We start from the raw sequence: 12,110 nt of genomic DNA, 5'->3' as shown, positions 1-12,110 counted from the left end.
ATGTGGACTGCATCATGGTTAAGGCAAACAGCAAGCGGTCCAGCAGGGGGCCTGTGATGTCCTTCAGGTGGCTCAAGGTGGCTCAACCAGTCACCACCACACCAGATTTCATGACCATTTCATGAAGTTGAAACTTGGAACTAATTCCACACCACGGACTTACTTCGCTAGTTTGTGGCTATGTGTGAATATCATCAGAAAAAAATGATACCGATACGAATGTGTGCTACTCACATTCCTTGCGTGGGGCTGTCATGTTGTTATCAAAGGATGAAGTTTGACTCGCTGCTGAGCCGGCGCTCTGGCTTTGAGCCGGCCGGTTCCGGTCTACCTGGCTCGGACCTTGTGCCAGCTTCTGGCTCAGCCTGTGTGGGTTGGAAGAGTCCACGCTGTTCCCCATGCTGCTGCTAAGCTGCAGCCGCCTCATGTGGCGAACCACCGCCGTGGCGTTGAACGCTTGCTGAGGAGGAGGTTGGAAAAACAAGAGAAAACATTTACGGTAGTCTTTATACTGCAAAGTGATTCATCTTCCCGTCATATATCAGCAGAGCCTGAAGGAAAGACAGGAAATTTACCCTCCATTTGCTCTTGGCGAAGTTCTTCTTGATCTGCCGGCTAACAGACTCATGGATGTTCTTGCAGAGAGCTGTATCTCCAGCGATCCTGACACACAAGCAAATACTCTGTTAGTGCATCACAATCTCTATCGAGTTAATATCCTTTTGTTTGCCGTTGCCACTGTGATTGTCTGTGTGTGTTGCTCACCAGGGATGTCGGAGTGCCTGTTCACATGTGAAACGCTGGCTTGGATCTTTTTCCATTAGACTGCTAATGAAATCCTTGGCTGGGAAAATGAAAAGAAGTACACATAGAAACCACAACACAGGATTACAATCTGCTGTAAACTAGGCGCTATCAGCCAAAAAAAAAGATCATGGGACAAAATATCACAGATATCACAACAATGATGCTAAATTATATTATGCTGGGGTTTTGTACTACAGATGAACAATGACCCAAAACATTCTGCCTCGAAAATAAAACAGCAACTGCAAACGGCTGCTTTACAGGCCTGGCAGAGCATTAAAGATCAGCGTCTGGTGATGTCAGTGAGCTCAAGACTTCAGGCAGTCACTGCCAGCAAAGGATTTTCAACCAATTATTGGAAATATGTTTGTTCAACCCACTGAATTAAAGCTGAAAGTCTGCACTTTAGCTACATATTCATTTAAAATTAATTGTGGTACTGTACAGAACCAAAATAATTAAAACTTCTATCCTAATATTTACAGAAAATGTTACAAAATATTCACAAAAAAATTACAGAAATATTAGAAATGGAGACTATGCTCAAAACGCTTTGGGAAGTCATGCTAGCATACATGTCATAAAAGGTATCCACAAAGTTCTAGACTCATTAGACCAGGGGTGCTCATTAAGTCGATCGCGATCTACCGGTCGATCACGGAGGTGGTACTGGTCGATCGCTGGTCGATCGCGGCGTGACATTAAAAAAATATCATCCCAGCGTCAATGCCGTCACTTGATTGACATACAGGACAACCAGTCAGATGACAACTGAATTTTGACCTTTAGGTCACCGCTCATGCGTAAACAACGATGCAAAGTGCTAAGCTAGTCGGCGAATTGCGTCAGATTTTAAGCCCTCGCTAAAGTTTATGGTCACTAAAATGAGTGAAGTAGCTGGACCAAGTAAAAAGGCAAAAACATATCATTTCCATACGGATATGGAATATTATACGGATATTATGATACGGATATTATCCATGACTGATAAACATTTGGAAGTGTGCTTGAGGCTGTCTATCAGCAGCTACTGTCCGGACTATGCATCCCTGGCTGGTTCAATTCAGTGCAAGTCATCAAAGTAAACTCAGGTAATTACAAAAAATGTTAATAGTTAATTATGTGTGTTTTGCAATATTGGCTCATTTGGTTATGTAAGGTACATCAACATACATTGTACATACAAATAATCCTCAATACATTTGAAAATAAATAGATGTTTTGCATTTTTGTAGTGGGTAGATCATTTTGACTCGGTCATTTTAAAAGTACATGACACATGGTCAGTGACTTTTAGTTGCCAAGTCCCTGCAAAGACGTTTTGGTTGATGGCCGCCTTGTTTTTCAAACAACCTTGACAAGGGATTGCCAGTCCCTAAACGTGTGTAACAAATTTTGTGGTGTTTCCACTAAAAACACAAAGGTTATAGTGGATGTTTTGTACAGCGCAGTGAGCTGTGGGAGAAATGAAAAAAAAAGTGGTGTGTCATGTGGTGTATTTGTCAGAATAAATAACACAAGCGACGCAGCAGGGACACATGTTTGACAAAATGATCACCCTGTTGTGTGCAGTGTATACCCCATATACGTCTTGGCAGGTTTTGGCGGGTTCTGAACACCATCTGTTCGAAAGCAGGCGCTTTCAAATGACCGCACACATTCCCGCACTGATTTATTCCAAGTTACATCAGAGGCGCTGTGGGGTCCATATGTGCTGCACCGAACAGGATGCAAGTGGTCAAGGGAAAGGAGGAAGAGGATCACCTGAGTCCGATATGTCGTCCCAGTAGGGTGCGTCAAACTCGTAGTCTGCTTTCAGGATCTGTTCAAACAGCTTGGAGTCGTTTTCATCGTAAAAGGGAGGATAGCCGCACAGCCTGTAGACAGGAAATATTGGATTTCAATAATCTCACAATGGGGTGAGGAATATAAGTGGTACTTCCGTTTACTGCTTTACATCACTTAATTAGATGATCAAAGAACACTTTTCTGAAGGCTCGTGGATTGTGTACTTCAACCTTTTCTATAATAGTCAATATTTTCTTATACTGTATTATTCCAGTTCAATCCCACCCTCGGCCATCTATGTGTGGAGTTTGCATGTTCTCCCCGTGCACGCGTGGGTTTTCTCCGGGTACTCCGGTTTCCTCCCACATTCCAAAAACATGCTAGGTTAATTGGCGACTCCAAATTGTCCATAGGTATGAATGTGAGTGTGAATGGTTGTTTGTCTATATGTGCCCTGTGATTGGCTGGTGACCAGTCCAGGGTATACCCCACCTCTCGCCAGAAGACAGCTGGGATAGGCTCCAGCACCCCCGCGACCCTCATGAGGATAAGTGGTAGAAAATGAATGAATGAATGAAAAATGATGATGACAAAAATGAATGAAAGTGACCCCCACGTCCTTAAATGGACATTTATGCTGTATATATAAAACACTGATGAATATAAACAGTGGAAATAAATACGTACTGTATATGTAGAAGCACTATCATACTGTAATAACAGTATTTTTGCCATATCCCATATGAGCTTACATCACCGACTTAGCCCAAATTGCACTGGCACCCTTGCCACTAGTTACCTGCATCACCTTAATCAAGATGACATGAGATTAAGTGCTGAACACAAATTGCCTCAATCTACCGTTAGAACCTCCCTAATGAGACGATCAAATTAATGCCGATCCACCAAAACATCATCTGCACCTCATTACCGAAGCTCTGCATGCACCGAGAGATTTTCATAAAAAGTCATTAAAATGCCGTTCCCCATCAATACACACACAGACACACACAAGTAAAAAGTCTGAAGAAAACAGGACGGTTGCCTGCTGTGAGGAACAAAGTCTTTCCTTTGGTTTGTCTTCAGGTGACGGACTCAACCTGGTCACATCCACCTGAATGAGCACATGCATTCTAATATCCACACTATGAAATTGGCTGTCATTCACCTAACCTACTTTCCAAGTGAACACACACACACAAACACACACACACACACACACACACACACACACACACACACACACACACACACACAGAATCCCAGGTGATTATCATGGCTGATTACCTGATGTGATCCTTCCACCTGAGCTGCAGCTAAAAGCTAACAAGGTCTAAATCGCCAACCTAATTGTGCAAATTGGCAGCAGGGAGGCAGTCTTTCTCTTTGAGTACAAAAACACATACAACTTTTTTTCTGTGTCCTGTTAACCTGCTACTGACCTCTGACTTCTGGCACCTAGTCTCTGTCAGGTGGAGAACACACAGACAGACGTAAACACAAACATAGACTTAAATAATTACAGTGGAATATAGTATGTCACACACATGCTCAATTAACCAACTACATTTTTTTTGTTCCGCCAATACCTCATCAACAAGGCCCGGAACCCCCCCTGACACTCTTCACAACCCAACCCTGCCTCATCCTGCCACTATGACACTTTCACTATATGTGTTACGTTAACGCCCAGTTTTGGACTCTTAGGAAAAACAATCAGACTGCACTTCCGGAATAACAAACAAAAAACAGACTGTGTACATATATTTATACTGTTTATTCTGTATATTTTGTATTTTTCATTCTTTTTTAATAGATGTGTCTGCACCTACTTCACCAAAACAAATTCCTAGTATGTGTTTGATCATACCTGGCAATAAACCCTCTGATTTCTGATTCTGTATGAGTGATTGCGTGAGATGGTTGCAGCAAAAGGCAAAACAAAGAACAACCAGAAAAATGCATCTGGATCCATTTCTATATAAGGTCATCATGAAGAGCTGCATCTGGCTCTGATGACGGCGCCGAGCAACATCATCATCTTTGCACCTAGCACACACTCGCTCATGCATAGAGATCAACTCATACACATACACATACACATACTCATATTCATTCATTTTCTACCGCTTATCCTCACAAGGGTCGCGGGGAGTCCTGGAGCCTATCCCAGCTGTCTTTGGGCGAGGGGCGAGGTACACCCTGGACTGGTGGCCAGCCAATCACAGGGCACATATAGACAAACAACCATTCACACTCACATTCATACCTATGGACAATTTGGAGTCGCCAATTAACCTAGCATGTTTTTGGAATGTGGGAGGAAACCGGAGAACATGCAAACTCCACTCAGAGATGGCAGAGGGTGGAATTGAACTCGGGTCACCTAGCTGTGAGGCCTACACGCTAACCACTTGTCCGCCGTGCAGCCCACATACAGTATATGTGAGCTTTAATTAACAGCAACTGCATGATTTATGGTTGGGGTGTTCAAAGTGCGGCCCGGGGGGCCATTTTTGTTGGCCCTATGGCAACAGCAGCAAAAATACAACAAAACCGTCGTAATAAAAAAACAATTATGACAATTTTAAGTCATTCTGAGGAAAGAAACTTTCAAGAAAATGTTAAATTAACAATGTGTGGATGAAAGAGTAGATCTTTTGGAGGAAGTACGTATGAATGTATGTGACCACCCCATGCTGCTCAAATCAATGTTTTGGAGATAATGTCGCACTTACAGAATATAGGCAATCACTCCAATGGACCAGCAGTCCACCGCTTTGCTGTATGGCTTCTGGGCAAGAACTTCCGGTGCTAAAACAGAGGGAGACAACATTCATGAGCTTCTTAAAGCCTCTTAATTACTGATGAAACTCTTTTACAGGAGCTGTGCGGTCGTTTATGCACCGTTAAAGCAGGGCTTGGTCTTGTAATAGTAGTTTACATTCCTGTCAGCTTGAGGCTGTGTTTATGTAGCAGGGTGATTTTTATTCAAGTGAAATTGCAGCTGCTTTATACTCTCCATTATGGTGGGAAAGGGAAACATTTCTCAACTATCAGATGTAAAATGAAAACTATTTTCCATGACAACAGAAAGAGACCTGCTACTCTTACCTTGCATATTATGCACAAGAGCAGACAATTTGGTGTGCAGATATGCAGAAAAAAAGTACTCATATGGGTCAAAATACAAAGTTTGCACATGTGTGCTGAATCAGACAGCACTTGAGTTTGTTTATAGTGAGTCATTGTAATGGTGTGACTGTGTTCTGCTTTTGATGGGTTCCAACATCTTTGTACACTGAGGTCATTACGTCTGGTTCCTTTAGAACGTAAGATTAGCCTAATTGGGTTTAGAGTTAGTGTACGTCAGTATACATGGAGTTGCAGCATTGCATGTAAAGACAGGGAGGGAGGATGGGGCTTAGTGCATGTCCATGTCCTTATTTAGTGTATCACTACTAAGTTAAAATGGAGTGAGTTAAAGTTTTGATGGAAACACATTAGCTCAGCATTGGCTCCATCATTAAGCATTGTGTGCATCTCCTTCATATTTGGCTTTCAATTGGAGAATTGTAGTTGTAATAATATTTAAAAGCACAGGACCAAGTAAACCCGTGCAGGAGGCCAAGGTGGGCTTGAGGCCCAAATTAGTTGGATGAAGAATGATTGAAACAAAAGGAGGAAAAAAAATATTTAAGAGTACTTCTGACCATTTAAAGTCAAATCAAATTCTGACTTTAAAGCACATGAAGTCATTTTTGTGTGCAAGCCTACATTCTTGAGCTATTTTTAAAATCAGATGTGAGTTTAAAATGGCGTTAACATGCAGTCATTACATTATCTTGTTGATGCAAGAGTTCTGACATTGTCAGAAAGTTGAACAGTGTGCCTGTTTTTTATCACAACACATTCATGTGCAGATGCACACGCATTACACACATACAGTTGATGAAGAAGGGAGGAGGAAAATGGGTCTGTCAAGGCTGATTAATGATTAATACTATAAGTGAGTAAGCATGCATGAACACACACAAATATGACCCAGCCTGCATAAATGGTGTCAGGCGAAAACAAGATGGGCTCATTGAATTTTTCATGACTGCTAGGTGGCGATCCCAAGAACCACAACTATGTTAATTTATCACACATTTGCACAAACATGATGTGAGTGCTTAGCACGTAGGTCACACGGTCAGGAAATGGAGAAGAAGTGGGTTTGATTCTCTGTGTGGAGTTTGCATGTTGTCTCTGCACTCCAAATTGTCCATAGGTATGAATGTGAGTGTGAATGGTTGTTTGTTTATATGTGCCCTGTGATTGGCTGGCCACCAGTCCAGATTGTATGCAATGGATTGATGGGTGGATGATGTGACAAAATGGAACTGATTGGTCACTGAGTGGGAATTTTATAGGCTCTAATCGCTTATCGGCTCTTATTTTGTAAGTGAACCAGCATCATAGTACGACATATGTGGACTTTATCCTCAAATGCATTCAGGATAAGGAGAAATCCTGCTTCGTAGTACAGGACTTTCATGTTAATTTGGTCAAAGTCACTGTCGGAGGAGTTTGTCAAAGCACAACACCTGGTTTTCGCCCAAAATGGCAGGTCCAAACCAAAACGGACAAATTATGGGTTTTTGAGACCAAATTTTGTGACGATCTGTGATCTTTTCATGCATGGGAAAGCCCCTATATATGCAAATAAATAACCATTAATAATGGAAGAATAACCTACCAACATATCCCGGTGTTCCACATGCAGTGGACATGACATTACCGCTTCCCTCCATCTTGGAAAGGCCAAAGTCGCTGATCATGATCTTCGAACCATCGTTGGGATTAAAATACAGCAGGTTCTCTGGCTTCAGGAGAAATAAGATATGCAGACATGTTGGACGGTGAATTTGACAGTAGATACATAACACACTTAAAGATAATTGAAGACACACTAAAAGCTTTGTCAGACTAATAAAGCAGAACGCGCTGCCCTGACCCAACATGTGGTGAGCCGCTGCCCTTATTGCTGCAGTAAATCACTAGCTGTCAAGTAGGCACATACAGCATTTAAGAGGTGATAAGAGGTGTGCGTTTGTGTGTAAGGATGAGCAGGAAGATGTCTGTGCATGATACCTTCAGGTCTCGGTGTACGATGCCCATGTTGTGCAGGTAGTCCACTGCATCCAGTACTTGTCGGATGAGCGTGCTGGCGTCTTTCTCTGTGTAGAAGCCTTTTTCAACAATTCGGTCAAAAAGCTCGCCGCCTGACACCCTGCAGAATGAAAGCATACATGAACATGTAAAAGATGAATTGGTTGTTTCTTTCAGGGAAAAATGCAAAATACTGTGATGCCACAAGACCACCTCAAAATGTAAGGCAACTAAAGACACCTTGGAGAATGATATTGTAAATAGGCAGAATAGGCATTTTGTGACTTAGTGTTTTTGGAATAGTATGTCCATAAAAAAATGCAAAGCACTCCTGTCAGAGGATCTTTGACTCGCTTTAACTACCTTGTGGTAGTTAAGATAAATGTTACGCCATTATTATTCTCAAAAATAATAATAGTAGTGAAGGAAGATGTATTTTGTTTCTAGAAAAAGTGGCCTCCTAAACAATTAAACTAAATTTAGCCCTACTATACAGTTGGGAAACATAGTGCAGGCGCATAGCACCCCCTTCTGGAAAACTCGGACACAAAAAGGTGCAATTTCATTCATTCATTTTCTACCGCTTATCCTCACGAGGGTCGAGGATGTGCTGGAGCCTATCCCAGCTGTCTTCGGGCGAGAGGCACGGTACACCCTGGACTGGTCGCCAGCCAATCACAGGGCACATAGTATAGACAAACAACCATTCACACACACATTCATACCTATGGACAATTTGGAGTCGCCAATTAATCTAGCATGTTTTTGGAGGAAACCGGAGTACCCGGAGAAAACCCACGCATGCATGGGAGAATATGCAAATTTCACACAGAGATGGCCGAGAGTGGAATTGAACTCGGGTCTCCTGAGGCCTGCATGCTAACCACTTGGCCATGCAGCAAGGTGAAATTTAAACCATAATAATGAAAGACACATGCAAGCATTAATGTGCACAATCACCGCTGACACACAAGGGCAAACACGTACACACACATATGCGGTGGCAAGAGGCTGATATATTTGCGGCGTGTTGCCAAAGTGACAGATCAGATTAGTGCTTGTTAAACACCTAACTTGTTTTTTCATTAATTGCTAATCCTCTCTTCAAAGAAGCCTTAAGGAGACTTATTTGGCTTCAGAGGCAGTCACGGGCTAAATACAAACATAGCGGTTCGTGCACACACATGCATATGCTCTTGGATGCACCGCCACATAACTGCATGGCTGCCTTAATGTTTGCATAAGGAGAGCATGGTCATCCCACAGGAAAACCCACACAATACACATACAAGAGCAGGGCCATCGCAAGCCGACAAACACAGAGAGACTGAGATTCTAGTCTGTGACCAAAAACGCTCTGCACCCTTTGGAGCGCAGGGTAGGACTGAGCGGTTTTGTGTTTACCTTTATATTTCACCTTAAAAACTGCTTTTTTTCCCCAGAGTATAACCTCACATGTGTGACTGTATCACATATTCGTATATTATTGAATATTTTTCTGTTGGTTTTTGTTGGAATAGGAGTTAATACTTTTGATCACTAATGCAGTAAAACAGAGAGGGAACATGAATGTTTACTTTGCAAGTCAATGCCGGTGTATACCGCCATCCATCCATTTTCTGTACCGCTTATCCTCACGAGGGTCTTCGGCATACTGGAGCCTATCCCAGCTGTCTTTGGGCGAGAGGAGGGGTAGACTCTGGACTGGTCGCCAGCCAATCGCAGGGAACATATAGACAAACAACCATTCACACCACACTCACATTAACCTGGCATGTTTTTGGAATGGCTGCACGGCGGATGAGTGGTTAGCATGCAGAACTCACAGCTAAGAGTTCAATTCCACACTCAGCCATCTCTGTGTGGAGTTTGCATGTTCTCCCTGTGCATGCGTGGGTTTTCTCCGGGTACTCCGGTTTCCTCCCACATTCCAAAAACATGCTAGGTTAATTGGCAACTCCAAATTGTCCATAGGTATGAATGTGAGTGTGAATGGTTGTTTGTCTATATGTGCCCCGTGATTGGCTGGCGAACAGTCCAGGGTGTACCCCACCTCTCGCCCGAAGACAGCTGGGATAGGCTCCAGCACCCCCGCGACCCTCGTGAGGATAAGTGGTAGAAATTGAATGAATGTTTTTGGAATGTGGGAGGAAACCAGAGTACCCGGAGAAAACCCACATACGGGGACACGCAAACTCCACACACAGATGCACGAGGGGGGAATCGAACCCAGGTCTCCTTGCTGTGTGGCCTGCATGCCAACCCCTCTTCACCGTGCAGCGGTGTTTACCTCTAAATTTTTATTTAGTCTGGAGCCCCCAAGTGATTTCAAGGCAAGTTTCATCACTTTTGTACCCTACAAAAAGGAGCCTTCCTCTTTTGTCTTCATCTATTTCATCTGGGGAAATTGCTTTCACTTTTGGATTTTCCTTGTCAGAACGCCGTGCCCACAATGTGGACTGATTTTTCCCCCCCCCTGGTTTAAAGCAGGGAATTCTCACAGTGACGGTGACGCTGTGTCATTAAATGTTAGCATGTACGAGTGTAGTCATTTAAGAGGCTGTTTCCCTGCTCTCATGTTGATGAATAATAAGGGGCAATCATCTCAAGATGGACGCCTTGTTATGTAAGCCTGTGTGCACAAAAGAGTGAAGGACCATTGACACAGATACACCTTGCACAATTAAAAGAAGTAATGCCTGAACAAAAGCTTCTAAACACACACACAAGCGTAAAAGATGCACATTATTGAGCACAATAATTGTGCAGCTGCAGTGATGAACCACAAACCTTCTTTGTTCACACAGGCTCCAGATAATATTCAGTCAGTGCACAAACTATGATTACAATTATTGTTATGAACTCCTAACCTGTGAAACGATAACCTGATTAGGACTGAGAGTCAGACAGATTTTATTGGGGTATTTATTCTGACTTCATTTGATTTGATATTAAGATAAATTGAATGCTGTCGACTGGAAAGTATGACTTTTTCCCAATGAGGTGTTGATAATCCCCCGATGCTCTTATTGCTGACATGCTGAGAAGGATTCTGTCACTGAGCGAAAAATACCAATTATTCATATGACATCAGAGCATCATATCATAGACATTGTGTAAATATGCTGCCTATGGGCTAAGGCAGGGGCGGGCAAACTACGGCCCGGGGGCCACATCCGGCCCGCCAAGTGTTTGAATACGGCCCGCCCAATCTTTCAAAAGTATTTAATTTAAACTCAACATACAACCTGGCATCATGGCCTGAGCCAACCTTTTGTATCAATTGTATCAATTTCGTTGTTTGACATGGTCTGTTGTTTACAAAGTGCTCCTGAAAAAAGAGACTCAAGCACATAATAATAATAAAAATAATAATTATTATATTATTATTATAACTATTATGATTATTATATTTATTATATTAATGCTAATTATTATATTAATTATATATAATAATATTGTAAATGTGCATATTTTACATAATAATAATATAATAATTATTATTTTTATTTTATTTTAAATATAATATTTTATTATTTTTAAATATTTAAATATAAATATAAAATAATAAATAATAATAGCAGATTGCATGACAATTTTACAGATACAATAATACCAGGTGGACTGTTACATGTAAAATATATAGTCTGCCCCCCCCGGAAATTTTGTTATATCAATGCGGCCCGCGAGTCAAAAAGTATGCCCACCCCTGGGCTAAGGGCAGTAAGAGCTCAACATTGGAGCTCTCTGGTTTGACAAGTGTTTTGCTTGTAAAACCTAATAGCTCACTTATCCCAAATGATATACACATTTAGTTACCACATTTCATTTGAATCTATTGCTTGACATATTAAGAGCAATTTTGACAGCAACATTATTTCGGAACAAGCCTACAATACAACCATATAGTCATAGCTATGAGGATTTGACATTTTTCGAATAAAATTTGATATGTTTGGAAGACAATTTGTGTGCCGTTTTTGTTATGATTTCCATATAAAGTAATTCATCACACAAACGACATCAGTAGCCCCCACCGCACTCAATGGCATCAATTTTCATAGCAGCATGGACTGATTGCTTCCCTGCGGTGTCACAGCTTACATAAGCCGAGTGGGGAACAAAGCAAACGCTGTCACGCTGCATTGATCTGCTGTGCTACAACTCTGTGTAAAACATAAAACAACTCCTTGGTGCCGGCTGGAATTTTAAAGTCGAAATACATGTGCACATTTATGACAAATTGGATGACTTTCCTTTCTGTAATACGTTTGGAAAAGGGCTGCTGGTGTATAGGCTTGAATTTAAGAGTTTACTGTCAGTCTAAAATAATAACACAAATGCTTTATGGCACATCAAAT

General features: G+C 41.8%; 1 protein-coding gene across 2 annotated transcripts in view; it reads right to left on the bottom strand.

The window, feature by feature from the left end:
- camk1da (calcium/calmodulin-dependent protein kinase 1Da) overlaps positions 1–12,110 on the bottom strand; it is a 48,187-nt gene that overhangs the window by 4,815 nt on the left and 31,262 nt on the right. For both annotated transcript variants that reach the window (XM_058077366.1, XM_058077367.1), the window contains 7 exons: positions 7,732–7,870; positions 7,337–7,463; positions 5,334–5,409; positions 2,572–2,684; positions 766–844; positions 576–663; positions 235–460 (listed from right to left, as the gene is read on the bottom strand). In XM_058077366.1, coding sequence (XP_057933349.1) covers positions 235–460; positions 576–663; positions 766–844; positions 2,572–2,684; positions 5,334–5,409; positions 7,337–7,463; positions 7,732–7,870 — 848 coding nt within the window. The remainder of the gene's footprint in view (positions 1–234; positions 461–575; positions 664–765; positions 845–2,571; positions 2,685–5,333; positions 5,410–7,336; positions 7,464–7,731; positions 7,871–12,110) is intronic.

Source organism: Doryrhamphus excisus, chromosome 7 (assembly GCF_030265055.1).
Source record: "Doryrhamphus excisus isolate RoL2022-K1 chromosome 7, RoL_Dexc_1.0, whole genome shotgun sequence".
NCBI lineage: Eukaryota > Metazoa > Chordata > Actinopteri > Syngnathiformes > Syngnathidae > Doryrhamphus > Doryrhamphus excisus.
The sequence above is the reverse complement of the archived record's forward strand: the minus strand, read 5'-3'. Positions and strand labels throughout refer to the sequence as shown.